Here is a 25,708-nt window from a genome sequence, read left to right as displayed (position 1 = left end):
TCATTAATAACAGAATTAATAAAATATAAGAGACAATTTTCCTTCTTCAAAAGTTCTAAAATTATTAGAGAAAATAGCGAAATCTGGAAAATCCCGCGCAAGTATTAACGTTTAAACTTTTCGGTGTCTAACGTAAGAATTAAAAAAAAAAGAGTCCGTCATCGTCAACGCGAAATGCGACGTACAGCGACGTGAAGTGTCGCGGGCGGGCTGACCGGTGCAGCGGTGGCGCGGCGCGTTCGAGAAGGGCGGTCTGAAGTTGGCGCGAAACGCGCGCGACTCCGCCTCCAACTCCCTTCGCGTCGTTCCGCACGGACGCGCCACGGATCTGACGGATCGCCACGGTCCCGCGACCGGCCAACTCTGTCGCGGCCCAGTCTCGATCTTGCCTCTCGTCTCGCCTTCATCTCGTCGTTCGCGTCGTCCGTTTTTCGTGCCCGCGATCGGCCCGCCGATTTCTCTCGTTCGCTCGCGCCGAGTTCAGTTTCCGCGGCGCGGAATCGCGATTGTTTTCCACTCGCGGTGAACGCGGTGAACGAAGTGACTCGACGAAGGAGTTCGATCCGCAGGAAATTACGCCAGCAAGGTAACGACACGTCGCGACACGTTTTTATTTTCCTTTTTGCCTCCCTTTATCGACAGTGAATGTGAGAAATGGTCTTCCAAGCGCGTGTCGATGGCGCTTGCTTGAACGTTAAATATTTTGTTGTTGTCGAACAGTACGTAAGCAAATTTGCACAGCTGCACCAGGTTAAAAACGCGAAAAGAGGTACGCGTAGCGCGCGAAATGTTTCGATAAGGAACTGAAAGAATTGTTGCGTAGAATTTACAGGGGGACCTTACGCGGTCAATAATACTGTCAGTACTAACAAATACTAACAATATTATTGATCATGTGTGGTTAATATTGATGTATTGAAATAGAATATTCACAATCCAGGAAAAAGTGTTTTATATAATTATCTTATAATTTATATAGAATTATATATCAAATATATATTAAAAGATATATAATTATACACATTTTATATATAATTACATATAAATATATATACAAAATTGTTTTCTGGGAATGCTCCAAATTTTTTGATTCTCGAGCTTCATAGCATTATTATAAAATGGGAATTGGCAATATTGCCAATGATAGTGATTATAAAAAGTGTGAAGAGAATGCGTCAATATTTTTGTCGGCATAGCTTCACAGTCATGAATTACGCAGAAATAATCTTAGCTTGTAAAAATCTTAATGCATTGAAATAAAATATTGAAAATGCTTCAAAGTTTTTTTTATTCTTGAACCTCAGCATCACTGTATGAGAATATTGCTAGTGATGATGATCGTAACACATCGTTCAATAAGTCCCGAGACTAACCCAGAGATAACGCTAGTAGTACCAAGCTGGCCACGTTTCCCTAGAATGCGAACCTTCACATGAAACGTGTACAAATTTCACGTCGATCGGACCACAAACAGCTGAGTTATTGAGGTTAGAGCAAAGTCACTTTGTAATTTGTAAACGGCTTCCAATGGCCTACCCGAACGTTCCGCATCGTTTGTGTCCGTACGACCACGTTTAAACTCAGCATACCAACGACAAATCGTTGATTTAGATGGAATTTACCCATTAAAAAACAATGCTTTATCAACACGCGAAACTAAATTTTTTTCCATTTTTCAAACAAATTACAAAGTGACTTTGCTCTAACCTCAATAACTCAGCTGTTTGTGGTCCGATCGACGTGAAATTTGTACACGTTTCATGTGAAGGTTCGCATTCTAGGGAAACGTGGCCAGCTTGGTACTACTAGCGTTATCTCTGGGTTAGTCTCGGGACTTACTTGAACCTCAGCATCACTGTATGAGAATATTGCTAGTGATGATGATCGTAAAGAGTGTGAAGAGAGAATGTCAATATTTTTGTTAGTATAATTCCACATTCATGGATGATGCAGAAATATTAGCTTATAAAAATATTGATAATGTATCAATATTACTAATTCAATGTTACTGATCAGTATTAATAACACGGTAAGATTCCTATTACATCGCACATTTCGAAATGTTTTTACATTACGTTTATGCGTTTGAATTAATTTGAATAGATTAATCTGGATTTTTTTACGCGAATTTGAGAATTTAGTTAAAATATATTTCTTTGTAACACAGTCGCGTTTTTTTTCTGTTAATTATCTTGATACTGTATTTTTAGATTAATCTTTTGTTTCCCTTTTTAAATGCAAGGTTCTTGTTTCGTTTGATATGCAAAAAACGAAAGATTTTGGATATAGCCGCGCCGTGAAAAAGAATACACGTTAAGCTACATGAACAGTAAAAATGTGTTTCATTAGGGTGACTCTGGTATTTACGTCGTAGAAGTCAGAAAAAAATAGAAGGAGATAACTTGCTTGCAGTCACTCTATTATATGTCTTTATATTACATTAGTATTGTGTTGTAATTTTAGTTTTTTACTTTTAATATTAATGAAATCATCATGAGTTGAATCAATTTACCAATGTTATAAGTTACGCTACGACGTAATATTACATTTTACATTGTACCGATTCTTCGCCACACACCCAACGGTCAAAATCGAAAAGTAACGGTCACAGAAAGAAAAACGAAGGAACTTATTATTTAGAGTGAAGAAGATGAACGTTACACAAAGAAACTTAAGGTACAGAAAATAATTAACAAACAGATTTTCCGTTGGATGTGTGGCGAAGAATCGCCACAGGCACAGGATTATTCATAGATTGAGTGTAAAAAGACCCGAAACGCGATTAGTATGAATAATCTTGTGGCGATTAATATAATGATAATTGACATAAAATGATTATTTTCTCTGCAGTAAGTGTAAAAGATTTATTGATTATTTCATGATGTACAAGTGTAGAGCGATAGGCTGAAGTGCGCGAAAATACAAGTGCTTAATTCTTGTATTCTTTGTTCAATTTGATTAGCATACTTATGAGTTATAAACCCCATTACTTTTGATATACAACAAAAATGCAAAAATTAATTTCTTAAAGTTTTTTTCCAAATGTAAGAGACTAAATATTTCATACTTCGTATTTTTTTTATAGTAGTAGACAATATGAAGTTTTATTGGTACAATTCATTTTTCTTAAATATAGTAATAAATAATATTATTTATTATTTCACCATTGGCGACTATAAGCAATCCCTTAGCAAAAATTCTCTTTGAGCTCCAATGGTAAATTGCAATTTCCATTCAAAATTGAATGGAAATTTGCTTTTTCCTTTAAAAATTTTATATTTCCATTGAGATATTGCCATTGGCCAATGGCAATGTAATTTTACCATTGGGATATTTACCATTACCTATGGCAATCTGATATTTCTATTGAGATAAATTTTCCTTGGCCAAAGAAAACATGACATTTCCATTTACTTTTTCATTTATTAATGAAAATATTTGTTTACCATTAAAAGATTCAGCATTGCCCAATGGAAGTTAAATATTTCCATTAAAGTGAATTTCCCTTGGCCAAAGAAAGCGTGACATTTCCATTTATTCTTTTATTCATTAATGGAAATATTTGTTTACCATTACAAAATTTAGCATTGCCCAATAGAAGCTAATATTTCCATTAAAACATGTGTAGCGTTAATATCGTCGTTGCTATCTCATTGCATTTTCTATTATGTACACGGTAATTGATTCTGATATCCTCCATTTGGTTAAATATAGTAAATAATACATGATAAATTAAGTTTTTCGTTGCGGAGTTATCCTACAAATAGGATGTGATTTCTCTAAATCACTTATCGTTCGTGCGATTTTATATTCTTATTTTAGCATAGAAGTAGAGATTATTTTTTATGCTTTGCATAATATGAGCGACGGCGGACATCGCGACGCATTCTTACGAATTTAATACAAATGTCATATTTAAAATCAAAGTTATTATCAAAATTACCAGCGATGGATTAAAGATCACTGAAATATTATTCAGTCCATTCGACTTGGAATACCATTTCATCTTCCCTTATAATCGAAAATTTTGTACTATCTAAAAATCGGTGTATTCTTTGAGATTAGTGTTAAACGTGTAAAAAAAGAATAGTGTTGCTGCACTATCTAAAACCTGGCTACAGATCTGAAAATAATTTTGTTGGACCATTAAAACAATTATGCAAGACTTTAAAACATGACGAATGAGGTAATCAAAATATGCCCTAACATATTTTGGTTGGTTTAATAATTATAAGCATTTATACATATTTTTATATATAAAAACATTAATAATTATATAATAATATATAAATTTTATATATATTTAATATAATGATTATATAAATTTTATATGAAAATTAATATAATATTAATAAAAAATCTATAAATATATATAATAATTAGGCCAACCAAATATTAGGGTGCATTTTGGTTGCCCTAATGAACAATATTGCAAAAGGTTTTGGCATTCTAACAATCAGCTTGTAAACATAATTATTTTGATGATCCAACAAAATTATATTTAATTAGATTTTTAAACACTTGAACAAAATCATTCTTTCCATGTAATGAGATCATGCGATTTTTACAATCTATCTCTATTCGTATCACATCTAGCATTATGATCTGGAAACTGAACAATTTAGAAAATTAAGTAAAATTAAAATAGATTTTTCATAGCAGATTGCGTTGCAATCTCATTTTGGTGTGTACAAATTATAGAATTGCATCTCGGAAAACATTGAGGTCTTATGGATATCTGAAAGATATCTTCAAGATTTCTAGGGGCGTCTAGAAGTTTTTTAAAAGATGTCCAAAAGATTTTGTTGAAGGTATCTTTGTAAAGATAATTTTGAAAAGATATCTATGGATTTATAGACTTATAGATCTGTTAGATCTATGTATTTGAAACTACATCTTAAAAGATATTTTTAAGATATTTATCTCACTAAGACGTTTATTAGATTTTTAAAAGATATCTTCAAGACATCTTCACATATCTCAAAAGTGCATAAGATATCTTTTAGAACGCTTTCTACCTTTTGAAAAAATGCAATATATTTTTATACCTGGCAAGAGACATCCCTTGGAAATCTAAAAGATATCTTTTATGTAGGATAGAGGCACCACGTATATCTACCTTCTCCCAAACAGACTCGATTGATCAAGTTAATGACTAAAATTTAGTTGACAAACACAACTTAATCGGTATTAATCGAATCGTTTCATAGATTCATCAATTCGGAATACAAAACGTTGACGGCAGGAAAGAGAGAAAGAGAATGCGCGATGAATGAAATTCCTTATTATCTCTCGTGCGGAAGAAGAAGTAAATCATCATCGCGCGTGCCGACGGTTTCGCGCGTATACAACATTTTTTTCGGCTATCTCAGAGACTCGCGGAGGCGCGCAAGTTTATAAACTTAGGTTCCGCGATTGGCCGCGACCGATTTGTAGCGGTCCGAACGGATGGCTGTTTACTAAACAGCGAGATAAATATTTCTTCTTCTTTTGCTTTAACGCGCTCGCGCACGCGCGCACAGAAAGATAAGCGGCGTTTTCATCGTTTAAACGTGGAAAAGTTGACGTATCATCGCCGATCAACCGACCGATCGGCGCCGCTTGCCCTCTTGCTCGCTCCGAGGAACTCACGTGAATCTAACCAACATCGCATCTGTGCATCGTATATGCGGAGAATATTCGTATCGATGAAATAATTATCGTGCAATAAGATAGGCGCGTCTCGGTAAATGTGGAAAAATTTGAAAAATCTCGGTATTCTGAAATTTGAAGTAAGCCTTGGTAAAAAGATTTCTGATAATTGGAAAATTATTTGAAAATCTCTCACGTTGCCATTGTACATCGCTGCTTTCCTAACTTAATTTGTAATTTTTTTTTTTTTTTTTTTTACGTAAAAGTACTACTTGTGACATTTTTTTTCGAATAATTCGGAAATATTGAAGATTGTAAATACAGCAAGAGCAAAAAACGTAAACGTTAAGACCGCTGATTAGTAGAACTGTTTACACGTCTCTTATCACTCGCGACCTCTCGCAACAGACCTTTCGTTACAAACAGAATTACGGCGGATTACGAATTAGTGGAAACATAAGAGCGTAATGTCGCCTATATACATGTAACAAACACATAATCTAATCGATGGGATGGGAAAGAGAAGGGGCAACGAGGGGCAAACGATTTCCCCTCAACAGATACATAAATATCATTGGCCCGGTTAACTGTGCGAATGATTGATAAGAGCGCTATATTAAATCGCCTCATAATCACGACGTTAAAAAAATTTCTGAGAGAGAGAGAGTTCTTTTTTAGAGAAGCGGCTTAGGATCGGCTAAATTAAAGAGGGGAACGACTCCGAAAAATCGTAAGCACCGCGATCGAGGCAGGATTTACGACGCCGCGGACGAAGCGGAGGCTCTCTTCTCTCTCGTCTGTCGCGAACGCCGCCGGCGGAAGTCCCGATGAGTCCCCGGGGATCCCGAGATCCCTTTCCTCCCGGTCGTCACTAAGGGCGCTAAGTGCTCAGCTGTTGCGCGCACGTCATCCCTCCAAAACCGTCAGCCGACGGCGTGTAGAGGGGTCTCGTTTCTCGTCTCGCGCTGGCGTTCCCGTGAAAATAGTGCATCGTCGCCGACGGCCGCGAAGCAGCGTGTCGTTGCTCGCTCTGAACACGCTGGAATCTCAATACCACGATTAGTTGTTTCTGAACTCCTTTTTCTCTCTGTCGCTCGGTGTAAAAAGTCGATGGGAACATTGGCCTCTCCCGCCGCCCGGTATCTCGACGACGTCGTACTAATGACAGACTTGGACATGTTGTCTATTGGTAACAGATGCCTTGACAATTAACTTTGCGAACGTGTTTTCTTTTTCTTTCTCTCTGCTGCCTGCTGACTGCGCTCCCGAAGACCGCGATGATGTACCGAGTTGATCTCTTATCAATTGTAAGACCGTTGGATTATTATTTTGACATAGCGAATGCGTGATATTTTCGATGAGTCAACTGACCTGATTCCTGGACAGCATTACATTAATGATTGCGTCAGCTTTTTTTCGATATCGTACGTAGATTGCAAATCGAGAATTTCAAAGAGCTGACAAACAGTAAAAATTGCGTGCAGTACAATACTTTGTACATTATTAGCAGGGTTGGGTAAGTCAATACACGTTTTTAACTAAATTTAGTTAAAGTTACTGGCTTATAAAATTAATTTAATTACGTTAAAAGTTATATGAACAAAAAACTTTGTTAAAAGTTGATTTAAGATTAGATTAAGTTAAATGAAAAATTACATTTTGAAAAATGTTCTTTATGTTAAATTAGAAAGTCGTACATTTTTTTTAAAGTTGGATTATTCCAAACAATTATTATATGAATCATCAAATGAATGTAATACTTTGTTTGTAGATTAATTATTTATACTTAATGAAATAACAAAAAAAACATTATTTTTTATGTGGAAAGATATTTTTTCTTTTATAGTTATTTTCTTTTTTTTTAGATGATTTTTTTAACTTAGGAAAGAAGCCAACTTAATAAGTTGAAGTTTATGTGTTTTGAAAACAACTAGTTGCAGTTAAAAATTAAACAAATTAAAGAGAAATAGAAGTAGAAAACAAATTAAATAAAATTAAAAATTGAATAATAATTTGTTATATCGGACTGACGAAATTCAAACATGAGACTAGAAGACCCATGTCAGTCATAGCGCTTCTTGGTGCCAAATAATAATTTCTTTTAATTTTTACAATTTTCAACACAATTTTTAAACTGCGCGCCGCATATTTGACTTGAAACCCAGTCATGAAGTCGGAATAGTAATATTAATGCTATAAAAAGCACATATAATATCCTCCTTCTCGAAAAAATTGTAAATTATTTTATTGAGAAAAAATAAGACCTCAGCCAGGAATCGAATCTGAATCTCCCGAATTCCATGCGGGCGCAGTTTAAGTTGGAAATTGTAAAAATTAAAAATTTTAAAAATTATTATTCGGCACCAAGAACCGCTATGACTGACACATGCCTTCTAGTCTCGTGTTTTAAAAATTAAATTATTTAAGATAAATTAATTTAATTTAATTAAAAGTTGTTAACTTTATAAATTAACTTCTAATTTTTTAATTAGCTATTATCCAACCCTGCATATTAATGATATTTCTATAAAGAGATTTTTATATTTAATCTTCGGCAATTATAAATAACAACACAAACTAGCTTATTCATAATCTTCAGTGATTATATTCAATTTAAAAATAAATCACAAATTCCACGATACACTTTATATAAATTATATTTTATTGCATTTAAATATATTTATCACAAAAAAATTATGTTAGATTATTGATTCCCCTATGAGATTACAAGAATTTCCATTTTGTTATACACTTTAATGTACATTTGCAGATTTCACGCAACAATGCGATATATACAATACAAAAAGCGATATATTAATTTATTATAAATATTATCATAACATAACAAATGTAATGCAATATTTACCAAAAAATCCATAAAAGTGCAGTTTGGCCCCATTTGCCGAAGTTGTAAATTTGAATTTGATTTTCGAATTAATTGAATTGTGATTTTCGAAACCTGTTTTATTTTACATGATGACATTTTACATGAAAAGATTTGTTTTCATTTGTTAAGTGCTACACGCATATTGCATTCTCTCAATGCAATCAATTTAATTGTTTCCCCCTTCCCCCTCTCCCAACCAATTGTCTCTTTCTCGCGCGCGAGTGCATTACAGAAATTCATGGAAGACGTACGTTTACTCTGTTGCAGATTTTCCCAATTGCGCTTTTCGATTCGAGGAAATCTTACGAAACTCGTTTGCTGCCACAAACGATTCTTATCAAAGATGTAAAGTACGAAATCGCAGCATCACTTTTCCTATGTACTTTTCCGCCGGACAATTTTAGCTGTCTTTGTCAACGATATTGCGATATTGTGCGAATTGTGTCGCCGATGTGAAACGAGTGGTTTTGCTTACTGCGAACGATTCCGGGAGCATGAAACGATCGTACGACGTCGAAGTGTCAGTGAAACAAGATTCCGGACATTAAAATCTTCACGGGTAGCTCGGAAAGACATTGTTCTTACTTACCTCATCTGTCGTCGAAGTGTCCACCGTCGGCGGAGCAATTGTGGAGAGCGCGGCCGGTGATTGGGTGCAGCTGCAGCAGCATCGGGTAAATGCAGCGACGACGGCCGACGCCTTTATGAATTACGTGGACAGGTCCAGGATGGTCTCGCACATCATCCCTGTTTCCGGGGTAAGTGGGGAAAAAAGTTAGTGGCGAAACTCGAAGCATCTTTTAGAAATATAAGGCGAATTTGATGGATCTGGCAATCAGATTCCTCAAAAAGAAATCGGGAGTAAACGCAACGCTAATTATTCAATAGAACTGTTTGATTTTTTTTTTATATTTACAAGTATCAATTTAAACGGGCAATATTTAGATGGTATATTGCCCGTTTGTGTGTGAAAGAGTTGTTTGGTGCATACAATCGATTATAAATGTTTGCGAAGCTGAACAAGAATTTAATCGGGAATGTTACACTAAAATGGGATGCTTGAAAGGCGTCTATAATTTTGCGTAGTGATAACAATCAATTAAAGCCTTTGTTATCCTATTTATATTTCGGCAATTGCTCTCTCTCTGTCACTCGCTTGTTTTTTTTTCCTTCGTTAAGTTTTTCCTCGTTTCACGAAACGACGCGCAAAACGATCGACTCGACGTCGTCACGCACGCTCACGTCTTATCATTCAACAGGGGAACGAAAAAGAAAAAGAGTCGAGGTCGTGATCTCGAAAATTTCACAACGAATCATGTCTTCTACGACATTCGCTTCGCGCCAATTTCGCATGTTTCGGAGCGGCTTTGGCGAGAATTAGTTTTATCAATCAATTGTGTCGTATCGATAAATTTTTCTTGATTACTTTACACTTTTACATCTCGAAGAAACGTGTCGCGAGCTTTGTAGGCAAAAATAACAAAGGGGAAAAGCCTAATCTGGCTAGATTAGGCGAGACTTGTAGGCGACGAATCTCCAGATCTCAGCATCGACACTCGCGCGTGGTTCCACGACGCGATCGTTTGAATGGATTAAAACTGGGTTATCGAGCGTGTCATTCCATCGATCGTTCCGCTAGTGTGGCAATCGACTTTGCGAACACGAGCTAAAAATCGATGGCAACTCTGATTACCGTCCGTTCGTTAGTTCGCTGTTCAACCACCCGACTTCTCAAGGATTTCGACGAGATGATTAAATACGGGGGAACGAATATCAAAGGTCCTTCGTATAACGTAAAAAGTATTTTGTACTAAAATCTCATTAGGAATCTAGGAAACGAGATTTATATTTTTTAATAATAAACAATAAATCTAAAAAGGACTATCGAAAAAACTAAATACGACTTTAGTTTCTCTTTCTACTAATATTCGCAGCACGAATTTTCTCTAGATCCGTTGTCTTCGTCAATATTAATTTATATACTGAGAAAAAAATCGTTTACTTGATTGTTAACTGAACTGTTTAATTGGATTAAATTTCTTTAAAATTCAAGTATTTATATATTTAACTTAAATACACAAATATTTGAATTGTAGAAAATTATTAAGTTGAAAAATTTAGTCGGGTTAACAATTGTTTCTCAGTGTTATTATCAATTATATAGTTTTTTTTTTCAACTTCAGTTTGCAATTGATTGGACGACGAAATTCTTTAATGTATGAATTGTATTTAAGTCGAGAGTGTGACTAGTTGGATTTATGTCGATCTACTCCATCATTCATGGCATTCTATCACCGAAGATGGCTTGAAATTGAGAACGTCTGGAATATAATAATTGTTCTTAATCTTAGTATTTGTGTTTTTAAACTAAAATTATTTTGCGTATCATTTATCGCAAAACTCCTAATCGCCTTCTTTAAATTTATTGTCTATAGTTGAATAGTTAAGAGTCCTTACTAGCTTTAACAACATTTATATTTTTTTATGTAAATTGACTGAAAGAGAAACGAGCCAATTAATTTCTAAGTCCTAACATAGGACCTTCCGAATTTTTTAATTTTAAGAGTTCAAAGATTTCTTGTTATTAATGCAAAAAAATTCTAATAAAATTTAAAAGTAATAATGTTTACGAATTTCACGATTTTTTTTAGGCACAGAGGTATTGAAAAATTGCAAAATTTGTATTGTACGTTTGTTTTCAGGGATTAAAAATAATCTCATGATTACAAGTGGTCAATATGGATCAACGACAAGATGGACAGCGGCGCTTAACTAGTAACTTTCTGTTAAATTATCTTAATTTCTGCAATGAATTTGAACAATATAGTACATTACGCTGGTACAATATGAATCAAAATAATTAATTAAATATACGTATCATATATACATTTACACGCATCGTCGAAAATAAGATTAATTTGATAGAAAGTTACTTTTATTAGTACGCGTATTAAGTGTTCCATGTAAATTGGGATATTATGATCACGCGAAAACATCGTGCGAAACAAAGCGTGACACTTTTTATTGAGACTTTGATAATGAAGTGTCACTGTCCATCTTGTCGTTGATCCGTATTGATCACTTGTAATCATGAGATTTTTTTAATCCTTGAAAGCAAACGTACAAAACAAATTGCAATTTTACGAATTCTGGGCCGGAAATGATAAGACCTTTGAAATTTTTTTGTTGAGATAAAATTATGAATTGCGTGCACGTTATAACTTCAATCTTTTTCTTTTTAATGATTTCTCTTTTATGCTATATATAAAAAGATTATGCTTAATTAGTTTTTTGCATCGAAAATACTATCAAGTACGTAATAGTTTCATTACAAGCGTACGTACCGTACAACGCAAAAATGTTAATTTAAAAGATAGGATAGCGTAAAATAATAAATTCTCTTGAAATGATGAAATACAAATTAAATTAACCGTTTTTGAAGTTATAATGACTATTAAGAAAATTATATTTAGTAGTAAATAATTGTAGAGCGTAATTTTTAAGTTCGAAACGATGCAAGATTGTGAAACACAAAATAAATTAATTGATTTCGAGAAATTACAAATAATACTAATACTCTCGCAATTATATAAACGCCTATAGAAATTAGTCTTTCGCATTTAATTCTTAATCGTAGACTTTATATTCATAAAAATTTAGTAACAACATTGTTCCTTATCAATATTAATCAAAATAACGAGAAAAGATCAAAGATATAAAATAAAATCTTTTTAACGCTTCGTTTCCAAGAAAATCAGATTCGAAAAATGAAAATAAATTAATGAAATCATATCGCCTGAAATGGAGAAGAATTGAGTGTGCATTGGGCAAGGTGTAAAATATCTGTAATTATTTCTTCGCCATTCGAAGATCAATGTCGAGTTTCGCGACTCGGCGATTCGCAAAGCGCGGCCTAGGAGCCTCGTAAAACTGGATCGCAAATTAACGATCTAGCGAGACCGTAAGTTTCGCCCCAGCATAATACGATGTCACAACACCGAGTCGGTGTTTGTAAGCTTCCGGTGACGGCACTTCAAACATCGCAAGCACCAAGCCAAAAGTCTTTTGGCTTGCCCGCTCTCGTCTCTCTCTCTTTCTCTCTTCTTCCTTCGAAGGAACTTCTTTACTGTCGCCATTCGTCCCACCGCGATATCCCTGGTTCGTTTACCTCCGTCGTTCCGACTCTACTACACGAGAGACTATGTTTTAGGGAGTATTTTAGGATGACGTGAATTTACCTCGTCGATGCGCCATCCTTTATCGAAGATTTACAGCGCCCTCGTTGTCCGAGCCTTTCCGAATCGTCCCATAGAATAACCAGTCTATTCAAATTGAAAACGAATCACTTTTGTTAGTGAAGTTATATCATTTTCGGTATTTTTAATCAGCGCATCATAATAATAATCTTTGTTTCGTTATTTATCCGTCGTTTATAATTGATTTATCTGTCTGTAAAAAAATAGTAATAAAAATAGTTATTTTAAATATTTATAGCAATATAAACTTTTCTTTCATTTAAAATTTATAATAACCCGTATTTGTATATAGACTTTATACAACGTGGTATACATATAATAATTAATTATTCATTATGCAACATTAATTCATTATGCAACATGAAGGTAATCTTAATTTTTTGCGTAGTTTTGAAATGTAATGTAAACAATTTTATGGTATTATTAATCAATAATCCGGTAGGATTATTTCCAATACGTTGGTTTATGTATTTACAAAAACTTATACCTTACTTCCAAAAAATTTATATCTTCCGTATTTGTATAATTTGTTTATTTACTTTACACCACTATTGTATTCATAGAGTAATTTATTATTCATAGAGTTGGTTAAAACAATAAAAGTTAAATTATAAAGTTAAAAAGTTGTTAAATTTTAAATTAACTTAGTTAATTTTAAATAATTTCATTTTCAACTTTAGTTATTTTTGACATGCAAACTTTAGTTTATCAATTTTTTTTCCCAAGTTAAAAATTTATTTATCTATGTAAAAGAAAAAAGGTTATAAAAGAAAAAATACATTTCCATATTAAAAAAAAACATTTACATTGTCGATGCGCCAATATTTTTTTATTATTCCATACAAATTTAATTTACAAATAAAATACTAAATTTGTTCGATGATCGATTTGACAATATTATAATTGTTTTGAGTAATCTAACTATAAAAACTTGCAAATTTCTAATTTAGTATGAACAATGATTTCAAAATTAATTTTTAATTTAATTTAATTTTATCTAAACATATCTTTTAACAAGGTAATTTTTTGTTCATGTAACCTTTAACATAACTAAATTTTATAAGTAATTAATTTTCATTTAATTAAAAAAGTATAATAACTTGCCCAACCTTGATTATTCATATACACAATATGAAATCAATATGATCGTAATTTTATGAATAATACCAGAATGCTATAAGTTTTTCTGCTCGCAAAAAAATGTGGAAAGGACGAGAGAGGATTCATTTGATGATGTTCTCAGGAGCTGCAGCAGGGGAATGGCAATCTGGGCTCCGCAGCACTCAACAGCTTGGACCCTCCTCATCTGAAGATCAAACAGGAGCCGTTTCAGCTGTCGCCGCCGTCGCCCCTGCCGCCTCTTCATCAAGGTACATCTTCTTCATTATTACCATTACACATCTTATAATTTTAACACTTTATCTCTAAATCACAATAGGACGTGGGAAAAAATCGATTAAGCCAATCCGTGACTCTTCAGTTATCGCCGATTATGCGCGTTACGAGAAGGATCGCAATCGATCCAATTAATTTGAAAGTATTTACTCTTATCTACTTAAAAAAGAGGGGCTAATGAGAGTCGTTGTTGGTGCGTGTCAATAAATCTTCCATGTTTATTAAACAAAAAGAATTCATTAGATAAATTCGTAGATTCGACTGTTTCAATCATCGAGTCTTCCGCATCTTCCGCATCACATGTCGTAGTAAAATAGATTTATGTCCGTTACAATCGGGTGGTCATCCGAGTGAATATATCTTCTAAAGTGTGACGATAAACATTAATTAAAGTCGGAGAACAACCGCGTTGACTCTCATTAGCCCCTCTTTTTCAAGTAGATTAAATTTCATGAGTCCTTCTGATAACTTTACTCTAATCAGTCTTTTTGCCTTCATAAATTAATTTCAATTGATTGTGAACAAGGGAAATAAAGAAAAAGAGTAGCAATTTAATCTTTCCGGACGAATTCCCGAATCGAATCCCGGCAGCGTCGGCGGAAAGAAGCTGAGCGGGTTGTTGCTAAAAGCCGCGTTCTAATAATACAAAACTGTAGTCGAGAGTGTCGCGCGAGGGAGGAGACCTCTCCGCGAGAGATGACTCTCTTCCCGAGAGAGGGAAGAAGGAGAAGAGACAGAGAGAGATTGATATACCGCGGGCGGCCTGCGGCGCGCGAGAGGAGAGCCCCGGCGATCTTTCCGCGCGGCGTTTAGTCACACATTCTCTCTCGCCCCAGCGATCGCGGTCTCTCCTCCACCGACGAAATCGTCGACGACGATGTTGCTCCTAATTCCGCGGGGATATAGAAATACCCCGCGATTTATATCTCGCGGTGACGAAACGTATGATTTAACGTTCAGCGTACGGCGATCCACCGGCCCGGTATTAATTCCGTGCTGCGTTCGCGATATCGAGACGCGCGTCTTCGCCGTCTCAAGTCGACAGTACAATTACGGAAATGGGTAGATTTTAAAAAAATTACAGTCCTTTCTGAAAGGATTTACGTATTTCCAAGTAAGCCCTTCCGCGCACTTCCGACGAGCGTATCGAGACCGCGAGGACAATGCGATAAGATTCTTCGGGATCGAAAGATTCGTTATCCGAGTACCTAGCGTTCTTCACATTCTTCTCTTCATTCTCGACGGATCAAGATCGTTCTCGGCGGCTTCTTGTCGATGGCTTTCTCTGTCGTCCGACGATGGTCGACTGTATCACCGGTATACGATTGCCCGGGGCTCATCTTTCTATGTGCGATCGTCGGACGTCGAGTCGGTCGGTCGATCGTAGAAGGAACATTTACAGAGAGGATAATAGAGAGCGAGAGAGAAATAGAGAGAGAGAGAGAGAGAGAGAGAGAGAAAAGAGAAAGAGAACGATAAGCAGAAGTCTCTTCGTCGTTTCGGGCTCGTGTTACCGGACTTTATTATTCGCTAATCGCTGAATGTCGGGATAGATAGATAGACCCGAGATACGGCCTCGCCGACATGGCTCCTGCTTACCCGATTAATCCCGTCGGCCTCTTACTTACAGGGGTGAAACTTTAGACGGGTATCGATGTCCTCTCTCTGTGTTACGCAGATATGCGCCGAGAAGATAATCGCTTTATATTTTCAAGCCTCCGCGTCGAGATAGGCATATCAAAAACGCGCAACAAATATTTATTTGAAGGGCGATATTTATTCAATGAATAAAGGAACTTTCGTAATTTTCTCGTTCTATAAACTAACAATGTGCGCAATGTTGACGTTAGCCGTAACGTTTGTTCCTGTGGTAATACTAAATATAAATAGTACTTTAAAATATATAATACCGGTGGTATTATATATTTAACGTTTCGTATCAAATTTAGTACACTAGATATTAAAGCTAATATAAATTTCAATAGCTTCCAACCATCAAAGTTGATGTATTATAAATTTATTATTGAATAGTAAAACGTACACATATGGAATTTAATGATTTTGTGCAACAGAATAGTGTTGGAAACTAAAGTACATAATGATACTAAAGGTATAATGAAAGATGGTAATAAAGGCTAATGAATAAAAAAGGAAGAAAGGTCACCTCGCGTTATAAGCTTCTTTTTTGCGATTGAAAAATTTGCTGATATTGCTTGATGACTATATATATATATATATTTTTTTTTTTTGTAATATTCGTATTAAGTTTATCTCAGGTTAATAATTTCTACATTTTTCGGAGTTTTCGTTTCTAACAAATTGAAAATAAAAAGGAAAATTATGCTTTAAAGTACTGAACGCTGTTACGAGCGTGAGGCACATAATATCTAATAAGTAATGAAAAAATGACTTTTCAGCACAAACGGCTTTATTTAATTAAAGGTGTGATCGTAACACTGAGGGATGACGAGCATACCCTTAATGACAAACAGAAAGAGAGAGAGAGAAGAATTTGAGAATCGGAATATGTTGTAAGAAACTGATTATGAATCATCAAGTGTTAATGGAATAGGAATTTTAGAAAAGGAAGCGTATAAGTCATTACGTAAGATAACGGGATAAAGGTTAATTCGAAGGTTTATAAGCTTTAACATTGTTAGTCAAGTGAAATTTTTCGAACAGAATTTAATAATTAAAATGTTACGATAGATATTGTGACAAACGATATGTAATAACACGCGCGCTACAATGTGAAAAATATCTTTCTTTTTGTCAAACTTTTCCTTATTTGCAATGTGTTCTTATTTACATTTGTACTGTCAGCCCAATTTCAGTTATGTCACTCAGTAATTCGATCATTATGTAAAAATACAACGCTTAACTTAAAACGATTGCGAGTCTCGAAACTTGCTTAACGAGGACAATGATTACGAGGCAACGAGAAGAGAATCGTGGGGGAAGGATCTCGCCTAGGCGGTCCAGAACGGATGCTGAAACAAGAGGGAGGATGCGCGGTAGCAACAAGGCGTCGCGACGCGTGTTTGACTTCACGTTGCGCGTGAATCGGGGTGTTTAGAGCGTCCGCGTGTAAGAGTTATGGTCGCTAATCCGGGAAGGCTGCGCGTGCTTCTCTCAGGGCGAGAGGAGCTGACGTATCGTTCAACGACAACAGCTCCTTCGTGAATTCCGCCGTGGAAGCCGCGACTGCGCTGTTCGCATTTAGACCGGCATTCGACCGGGAAAAGTATCGGCAATTGCGTCCTCTCTCTCTCAACTCACGTTTTGGCCAATTCATTTTTCATGGAACGGATTTAGTTTTTGTTTTCTTACATGATTGCCTTTAAATATGAATAATTTTTATAAATCGACAATTTCTGCATTGCGAAAAAAATTTGTTGCAAAGTTAAAATATTTAATTTAATACGTTTAATCCTCAATTTATGAAGCGAAAAAATAAATTCGCTTTTAATGCCGTAGATCCACTGGATCCTTATTTTTCGAAGACTAATAAAATGAAACTCATTAATCTTAAAAGCATTTTTATTTTACCTTTTTGATATTTGGACCCTCGTTTATATATTTTTAATCAAAACTAATAACAATCAGTCTTGCATTATTCTTGTTTAAAGTATATTAATAAACTTGCAGCGGTGTACACAAGCGTTGAAAGTTTATTATACTTTCAACGCTTGTATTGATAGAGAAAACATTTGATTTGGAGCCACCTCGTAAGTTAAGGATTAACTAAAAATATTGAAGTTGCTTTAGTTAATTCTTGATTAAAAAATATTAATAGTTGGCATGAATGAACTACACCTTTTTTCGTACAACTAAATAATAGTAATAATGAATTAACCCAGTGTTAAGTTGAACGTATCGAACTAAATATTAGTTTTCAACAAATTTTTTTTCAGTGTGGTAGAAAGAATTTCAACTTTCTGTGAATCGTTTTTGCAATAACATGGATAGTTCATGAATTTTCGGGAGGAATTTTTAAGACGAGTTGGACCCGAAATGCGGCAGGATTTTCGATCGGGCGTTCGTGCCGATTTAACGAAGTAAAAATCGTGCGTGACTTGCGATCGACGGGGTCACGGCTCGCACGTTCTGCATCATTCGCGCGTGTCTCCTCTATTCGCCGCTTAACAACGCTTATACTATGCAGCGCAAGTTTATCGAGGCAATAAAGGCCGCACGATAAAGTCGTACGAAATAGCTGACATATCTAATTATAGGATAGCCGATTATCGTTCAAACACTGATCTAATTGCTATTGCGTTGCCGCTGCGCGCCGCGGCTTGATTATTTTACAGTCCATTGTGCGATCGCGGAAATTTAGACGTCTGGACGTAGCTGCCCAGCGAATCAATTAATGCTACTTTCTTAGGGGCATTTTTACGGCACAGAACTGTTGCGTGATATGTCTGGCTTTGGGCGAATTTCAGAAAATTTTTGTACTCGAACGACAGAATATATTTATGTATTTTTTCCCATTATTTTATAGTTGTTAAATTAATTTTTGATTTCCATATGTTTGCTCGATACGTTCAGATATAGATATTTTATTAATATTTAATAAAGGTTTATTAATATCAATGTAACTCTTTGTTAATATTTAATATGTTTGCTGAAGAATCTTCCACGCGCTTTTTCATGTCTTGGACTTTTTTTTAGTTTTGACGATCGTATCAATTATCGTTTTTAATTATTTTGCAACTTTTTTAGTTCAGATTTCATGATGAGGGATGACTAATATGACCTCTCCTTTTTGAACGTATATAGACAAGTACACGTGACAGATTTTTTGAGGAAAGTCTGGATCGATAACCCTGTTTATTTACTTTGTAATAAGGTCACGAATGTAATCATCGAACATCCATATAAAATACAGCGTAGAGTAAACAAGGGTAATGGGTTTGGAAGCGATCGCTAATTTTGCGATAAAGAGTATCGCGCGCGAATAATGTTATCGCGAATGGCGCTATGTTACAGAAATTGACAGAAGCCGCCAAAGTTTCGCGATAAGCCTTGTAACGTATTGTGACAGAAAGTAATGGCTGCTAAACTATTTATGATAATTAAATGAGGTCCCCATAAAAACAATAAAGAAATAAATTAGGATCGTTGTTTAGAAAAAAAAAAGACTATAGGTACGTTGCTGGATGACTGAATAAAGAACAGCATTTAATGAAAAGGTTCAGTGTAAAATATATATCGTATGCACAATTTTTTAAATAAAATAAATAATTTGATATAAAAGCAATTTATTGTTGAAATTAAATTTAATTATGATTAAAAGTAATTTTTTATCATTTTTAAAATCTTTATTCATTATTTTTTTGCGAAGAAAAATTTGCTTTTTAACTAAAAAGATTTGTTGAAAAACTAAAATATTTTGTTTGATATGTGCAATTAAATATTAAGTTAGTTTAATTAATTCTTGATTTAAAAAATTGAACGGTTGACATGACTAAACTTTTTTATGCAACTAAATAATTGAATCATCCCAATGTTTAATTAATTATATCGAACTAAATATTTTAGTTAAAAAAATTTTTTTTCTTATTATAGAGTTTTGATCGGCGCGTTTTGTGATTAAAAGTTAACAAATATTAGTTTTTTTAAATATAGCACTGTTTCCTATATTTCTATCACAGCATTCCGAAATGGTGCTTAAATTATAAATCTTTTAATACTAGAACAACTAGTTATTTAGGCATCGCATGTACAAGACAACTTCAATCTAAGAATAGTTGATGGAAAAAAATAAGGGCATACGTCATAATTTTTTAGTCGACCAAGTCAACATAAATTTCGGAAAAATTACTTGAATAATTTCTCTGTAATGTAAAGCAAGGACTAATTGTAAGAAAAAATGGTCATTTTGACAGAGCTGATCATTCTAATTATAATAATTTTATCCAAAAATACGGCGGCCGATCAGAAGCGAATCGAATGGTTGGTACTCATTGAAAAGTAGTACCGCATCTAATTAGATAATCGGCTCGACTTCGCTCATTCGCATTTTCACGTTCTCGCTCGTGATTGACGATTGCGCCGCGCCGCAAGAGAGCTCCTCCGATTAATCAATGCCGGGCACGACGCCTGTGCAAAACAGGTCGCTCGCGTTTCATATTTACTATCACAAAACACGATAGCGATGGAGATAATGACGCATCGTAGCCATCGTCGTCTTTGACGCGGAGAAAGAAATTCATCGAAGACGAACACAACGCGCGGTGTTCGTCATGTCGCGCGACTTGCACCTCTGCTCGTGTTGCCTCTATCGTCGAAAATTCTTCTTTCGTTAACGCAAGTTGTCGGTCACGTTGTTGAATCGCAAGTTGGCTCGACCGCGATCGATAGATGCGAGTTTACTTCTTCTGGATGTCGGAATTTCGGAATCGTCAATGACGTCGCCTCGACGTTGCTTTGACGTCGTCGTGACGATTGTTTCATGCAGATATAAAAAATTTTTCTAGAATAGAAAACCCTAACAGCACATCTGCGGTTCGACAAACGTAAACAACAGTGTCGAATTACGTCTACGATGATAAGCTCAAACTAACTTAGTTAGCAATCTCAATCCTTATTGGAAATTCTCCTGAAACTTCGATCGCTTGCTGTGTGAAGACGGAATGAGAAATAAGATTCAGGCTAGGTGGAAAGAAAAGTCTTCCCTATTGACCTATGATTGACCAACTTCAATGCTCAACTAAAATAAAATTGCACGGAAGTAAAGTTTTTCAGGAAGGTCTCCAGGATCCCATAGTGTGTTTAAGAGTTAATATTCATAATCTAAATACTAGTAAAAGAAACAAAAAAAAGATGAAATTAAAAAAAAGTAAGGATTATGCGATTGACAAATAAAAAAATATGATACAAGAGGTAAAAGGTAACACTACTCGGAAGTAATAAATTTCTCGTCAGGACTGATAAAGAAGTCACATATGAATGTGAAGCTTATGCAGGTAAAGTTACTCATTATCTCTCTCTCTCTCTCTTTTCTTTTTTAATGTACGTATATCGCTTTTAATTATGTAGCAAACGAATAATTGGGTTATGGAGCAGGAAGAAAGAAAGATCTTGAGATAGTATTTGCGAGGTCCATGTACATATGATGTGGTTCATTGCGGAAAACGGGTGTGAGCTTGCCAGCGTTGGCGTGTGTTGTGCTCTTTACGTCATGACAACGACGACGACTACGCTAAGGTCGAGATACCAGACGGCGATTGGCTCACGCGGAAGATATCGCGTGATAAGCTGTCGCTAAAGTGACCCCCTGACCCCCGGGGGCTTGGAGATCCCCTCTGTCTTTTATCCTCGTGCTAGGCCTCCGCGTTTGATCCCCCCTTCAGCATGACGATGCGGTGTCCCCCTCAACTTCTTATCTTGACCGATACATTACGCGCGATTAACATTCGCAAACTTCTAACAATAGAATTTCCTTCTTTCTCTCCTTCGTATCTCACAAAGAATAGATAAAATATACTATCTGTCGGAATATTTTTCTCTTTCTAGGGCTTGGTTTCCGCGTTCTTTAAAATCTTGAGATGCTGCGTAATAATTTATAATCATTGAGGTACCATCATAGGTATTCTGTGTCCGATCAATTTCTATCCACGAAAATTTGTGGAAATTTCGAATTTAATTAATCTTTAAGTAGGTAGCTGAGATGGCCACAGCACCTTGGGCAACGAAGAAAGTTCCTCTTCGTTCGATTCTTTTCCGAATGTTCTTTTCTTTATTAAAGCGGTATAAATGTCAAATATCACAATATCGAGATACAAAAAAATTACTTTTTTATATAATTGTTGGAATAAGAAAGTTTCGCGAGTCCTCGTTCGTTTTCTTGTATATACGGATAATTTTGTATTGCTTTTCTCGTATTGCTTCATAAGTAAAGAGTCACAGAGCTTAGACATTCATTTATGATAGCTCGGTTAATAAGCGTACATTTTCAGCACGTTCCTACTCTAATTGCACATCGATACGCGGTCACGTGTCCTTCCCTTTCTTCTCTGCGCGCCCTCGCCACTTGATCCCGTCGAATTACTTGGAATTATCCATTATTCGTGATATTCTAAACGCACGCGTGCATCGCTTAATTAAAGCCAGTTAATGGGATTAAATTATATGTATATATACATACACACATATATATATATATATATATATATATATATATATATATATATATATGGGTCAAATTAACAAAAATATATGTAATTTTGCAAATACGCGTTATAATACGAATACGTAGAACGACGCTGCATAATGTGTACAACGTTGGAGACGCAGAAATTCAATTCGGTTATCTTCTTGGTCGTGAATGAATATTCAGACTGATGAGCCAAAACTGGCTCATCAGAAAATTTCTCGAATCATTCATGACAATTAATCAGTGCACAGATCGGACGTCTCTTGCGATAACACGTACGTAATCCGAAGAAATTAATTCATTAAATGATAGTTTACAAAATGTTTACATCCGGTGGCGATAGTGCGTTTCGAAAGAAGAATAATCCGCTATCAGTAACGAGAAGTATGTATATGCTCTCACGTATTATAATGCGTGCGCACGCGCGCGCGCGCGCGCACACACACACACACACACACACACACACACACACACACACATGTACGCGCGCAGAAGCATAACGCGTGTTCTATGTAATACACGTGAAGACTTATGTACGTATGTACGAGAGAAGAAAGAAAAAGAACTGGAGGAAAAGAGCTAGGATGCATGAGTAAGCAGGCACCGAGATCGCGATAACGTCACAAACTGTTCGCCCAACACACCTGACTGCAACTGGAGATTTGCTACGCGACACCCTCCGGCCACACATCTGTGCTTCTACCTCTCGCGAATATTGCCCCGATTTGGTTTAACTGCGCGCCAGGATCGACTCTTTAAGGAAAGAAAAATAACTATTTTATGTTAATTTTTAACGGATGCGCCAGGCTGATAAAAATTGATCGAGAAAGACGTGGCGGATAGAAACGTGGAATAGAAACCGGATTTTGGATGCAATATATATAAAATGCATGTGATGAGTATGTGAAAGATAAGAATGCATAATCTTTAATTTCTATTATTATAAATTCTTATGAAATAAAAAAATTTTTGTAATTAAAATTAAAAAAAAATATGAAAAAAATATGATACAAAATCAAGTCTTTATATGTAAATCGCTAAAAATTAATCTCTTATAAATCCCTTAGTTTTAATAATTTTCTTTTTAATTGAAAGACTTGGAAGGAAAAGATTCCGCCGGAAAGCGAGAGAGCAGAAGTATATCGCGAGGAGTTTCGCAATTTGGGACGGAATGCAACGATCAGCTCGAAGTTAGGCCTCGTAATAAACATTATACAAATGCGGCCTTTACAGTCACAATTATTTGGAATACGAAAATGCAAATGCGACTTTCTTCGATATCCTTCGCCGCGCCGTTCCGCCGAGCTTGCAATTTTGTGGAACGCGGAATGAGTTCACGACTCTTGGAATGTACGAATGTCTTACGATTGCGACGTAGGAAGGACCTCGAACGACATAACTTCTCGCAGATTACAACTCGCGAAGCCTTCCTTATACCCATTTTATTTTTCGATCGACGGACAAAGTCTGTTGCATACCTGTCGTATTCGTGGCAAGATAATTGCGTACTTATTAACCGTGACCCGTAAACATTCGCATGGAAGTCAAACTGATCCAGATACAAATTTATAAGCGCAGACTGTGAATTTATTAATTAAATATATTAATTAAACATATACGTAACAAAGTATTTTTTAAACATGAATTTCTTTTAATTTTCATTGTCTGCAAATTATTATTTTGTTTGAAACATGTCTCCGTTTATTTAATTATGTATAAATAAAAATAAATACACTTACGTTAAAAAAAGTCACGCGAGCACTTGCGGATTAATATCATCGATTCTGCTGAATTAACGGGATCCATGATTTCCGAAGCGCGAAGTCGTGTCTCTCCGCGTGTCTGCGACACTCATGAAAATACCCGACGACAATGAACGAGTAGCCGCGAGAGGATTATCCGTCATCGAAGACGAGATGGCTGTATCTCGTTGCCGCTCGTTCGTTCCGTCACTCCTCGCGAGTGAGCGTGATGTCACGGCGTATTGTATTTCGCTTATCGGCGCCGGATGCCGATTCCTCGTTCAACCCAGCAGCATTTCAGGAATGCGAATGCCACGGTTTTCTACGGCCGGCCAGTGACAACGGTCAGCGACAACGAAGACGACGAAGACGACGACCTTCGCCCCGGAGATCGACTTTGCACCCCGGCTAATCGATATACCTTCTACGCGTTACGCCTCGTCTGTTGTTTCCGTTCCTCTTTCGCGTCACTTGGAGTGTCATGAGCTTGTTTTCCTTTCGTTAAACTTCCGGTGGAAACTTTGTTCCTATGCCAATCCCAGAATACTGTTAGGATTGAATTTTCGCGTCTCGTTGTTTCCATTTATTTTATTTAATAATAATAATAATATATGTAATAATGTAATAATGTAATATTAATATTAATATATAATGATAATTATTATTGTAATCAAAATTTTAATTTTTAATATAAAGAAAAAAGTCGATGAAGCATTAATGAATTGAAGCTCTCCTATTGAGTTTCCTCTCACCATATCAGAAAAAAAAATATTGAAAAATGCATAATCCTTACACTTAGAATTAAACTGAAATGAGTTTCTTTCTTTAGATATTTTGCATTTAACTGAGTTTCATGTTAAAAATATAGAAAGGGGTGAAGAAAATAACTAAAAAAACGTGGACGAAATTTCGGAAAAAATTAAATATCTTGCGTAAATATGAATATAGATTTCGATCTATTCATTTTAATTTCTTTATTTTGTTAGGGCGATTTAGCGAGAAATGCATACACGAAATGCGATTTAAGTGCACTCTTAATTAGAGTCGATCAATCCGCGTTCGATCTTAATACAATTATTATCGGCGGCATCGGATTTCCGGCGTTAAAGTCGGAGTACACTTTACACAGTACACCTCTCCGAGCTCTCGATCGTGCAGCCGGTTATTGTACGAAGGCTGTTATCCGTAGTATTCTTTTTCTGATCGGAGACTCTCGTGTACGTGTGTAATACAGTTTGTCGCGGCCATCAGATCATTGCGGATCGTTGTTATGACAATAGCCGAGCACGGTAGCGTATCCCTGTTTTCAAAACACCGCCTCTCCTCGTGCGTGCACCAGGATCATCCTGGGTCTCGCTGCTGCAGGAAATTGTACACCCAGCGAGGGCAGCTACGGATCTAAAAAGAGAGATACACTCCCGTTACATTAAAATCCATCTCTCTCTTTCTGTTCCCTCGGCTCGGTCCTCCGAGTGATTTCTGAAATTTGTGTTCGCTCAGGGCGATAGAGAATACGCGCGTGTTTCCGCGACGGGAAAGTCGTATTTCCGGAAATACGAAAAAACTCGAACCCGACATCGAGCCCGGAGATAAATCCGCGGGATATAATTTCACGCTTCAATATTATTACGTAATA

The 25,708-nt window shown here is 35.8% G+C and overlaps 1 protein-coding gene across 3 annotated transcripts in view; it reads left to right on the top strand.

Moving 5' to 3' along the window:
• Nucleotides 1–313: 313 nt before the first annotated feature.
• LOC105207879 (forkhead box protein D1) overlaps nt 314–25,708 on the top strand; it is a 35,766-nt gene continuing 10,371 nt past the window's right edge. For 2 of the 3 annotated variants that reach the window (XM_011177541.3, XM_011177538.3), the window contains exons 1-3: nt 315–586; nt 8,786–9,276; nt 14,018–14,144. In XM_011177541.3, coding sequence (XP_011175843.1) covers nt 9,223–9,276; nt 14,018–14,144 — 181 coding nt within the window. In that variant the 5' untranslated portion in view covers nt 315–586; nt 8,786–9,222. Of the gene's footprint in view, nt 587–8,785; nt 9,277–14,017; nt 14,145–25,708 lie in introns of all 3 variants that reach the window. The other variant, XM_011177539.3, reaches the window with a different exon arrangement.

The sequence above is a fragment of the Solenopsis invicta genome, chromosome 3, assembly GCF_016802725.1.
Source record: "Solenopsis invicta isolate M01_SB chromosome 3, UNIL_Sinv_3.0, whole genome shotgun sequence".
Taxonomy (NCBI): Eukaryota; Metazoa; Arthropoda; class Insecta; order Hymenoptera; family Formicidae; genus Solenopsis; species Solenopsis invicta.
The sequence above is the reverse complement of the archived record's forward strand: the minus strand, read 5'-3'. Positions and strand labels throughout refer to the sequence as shown.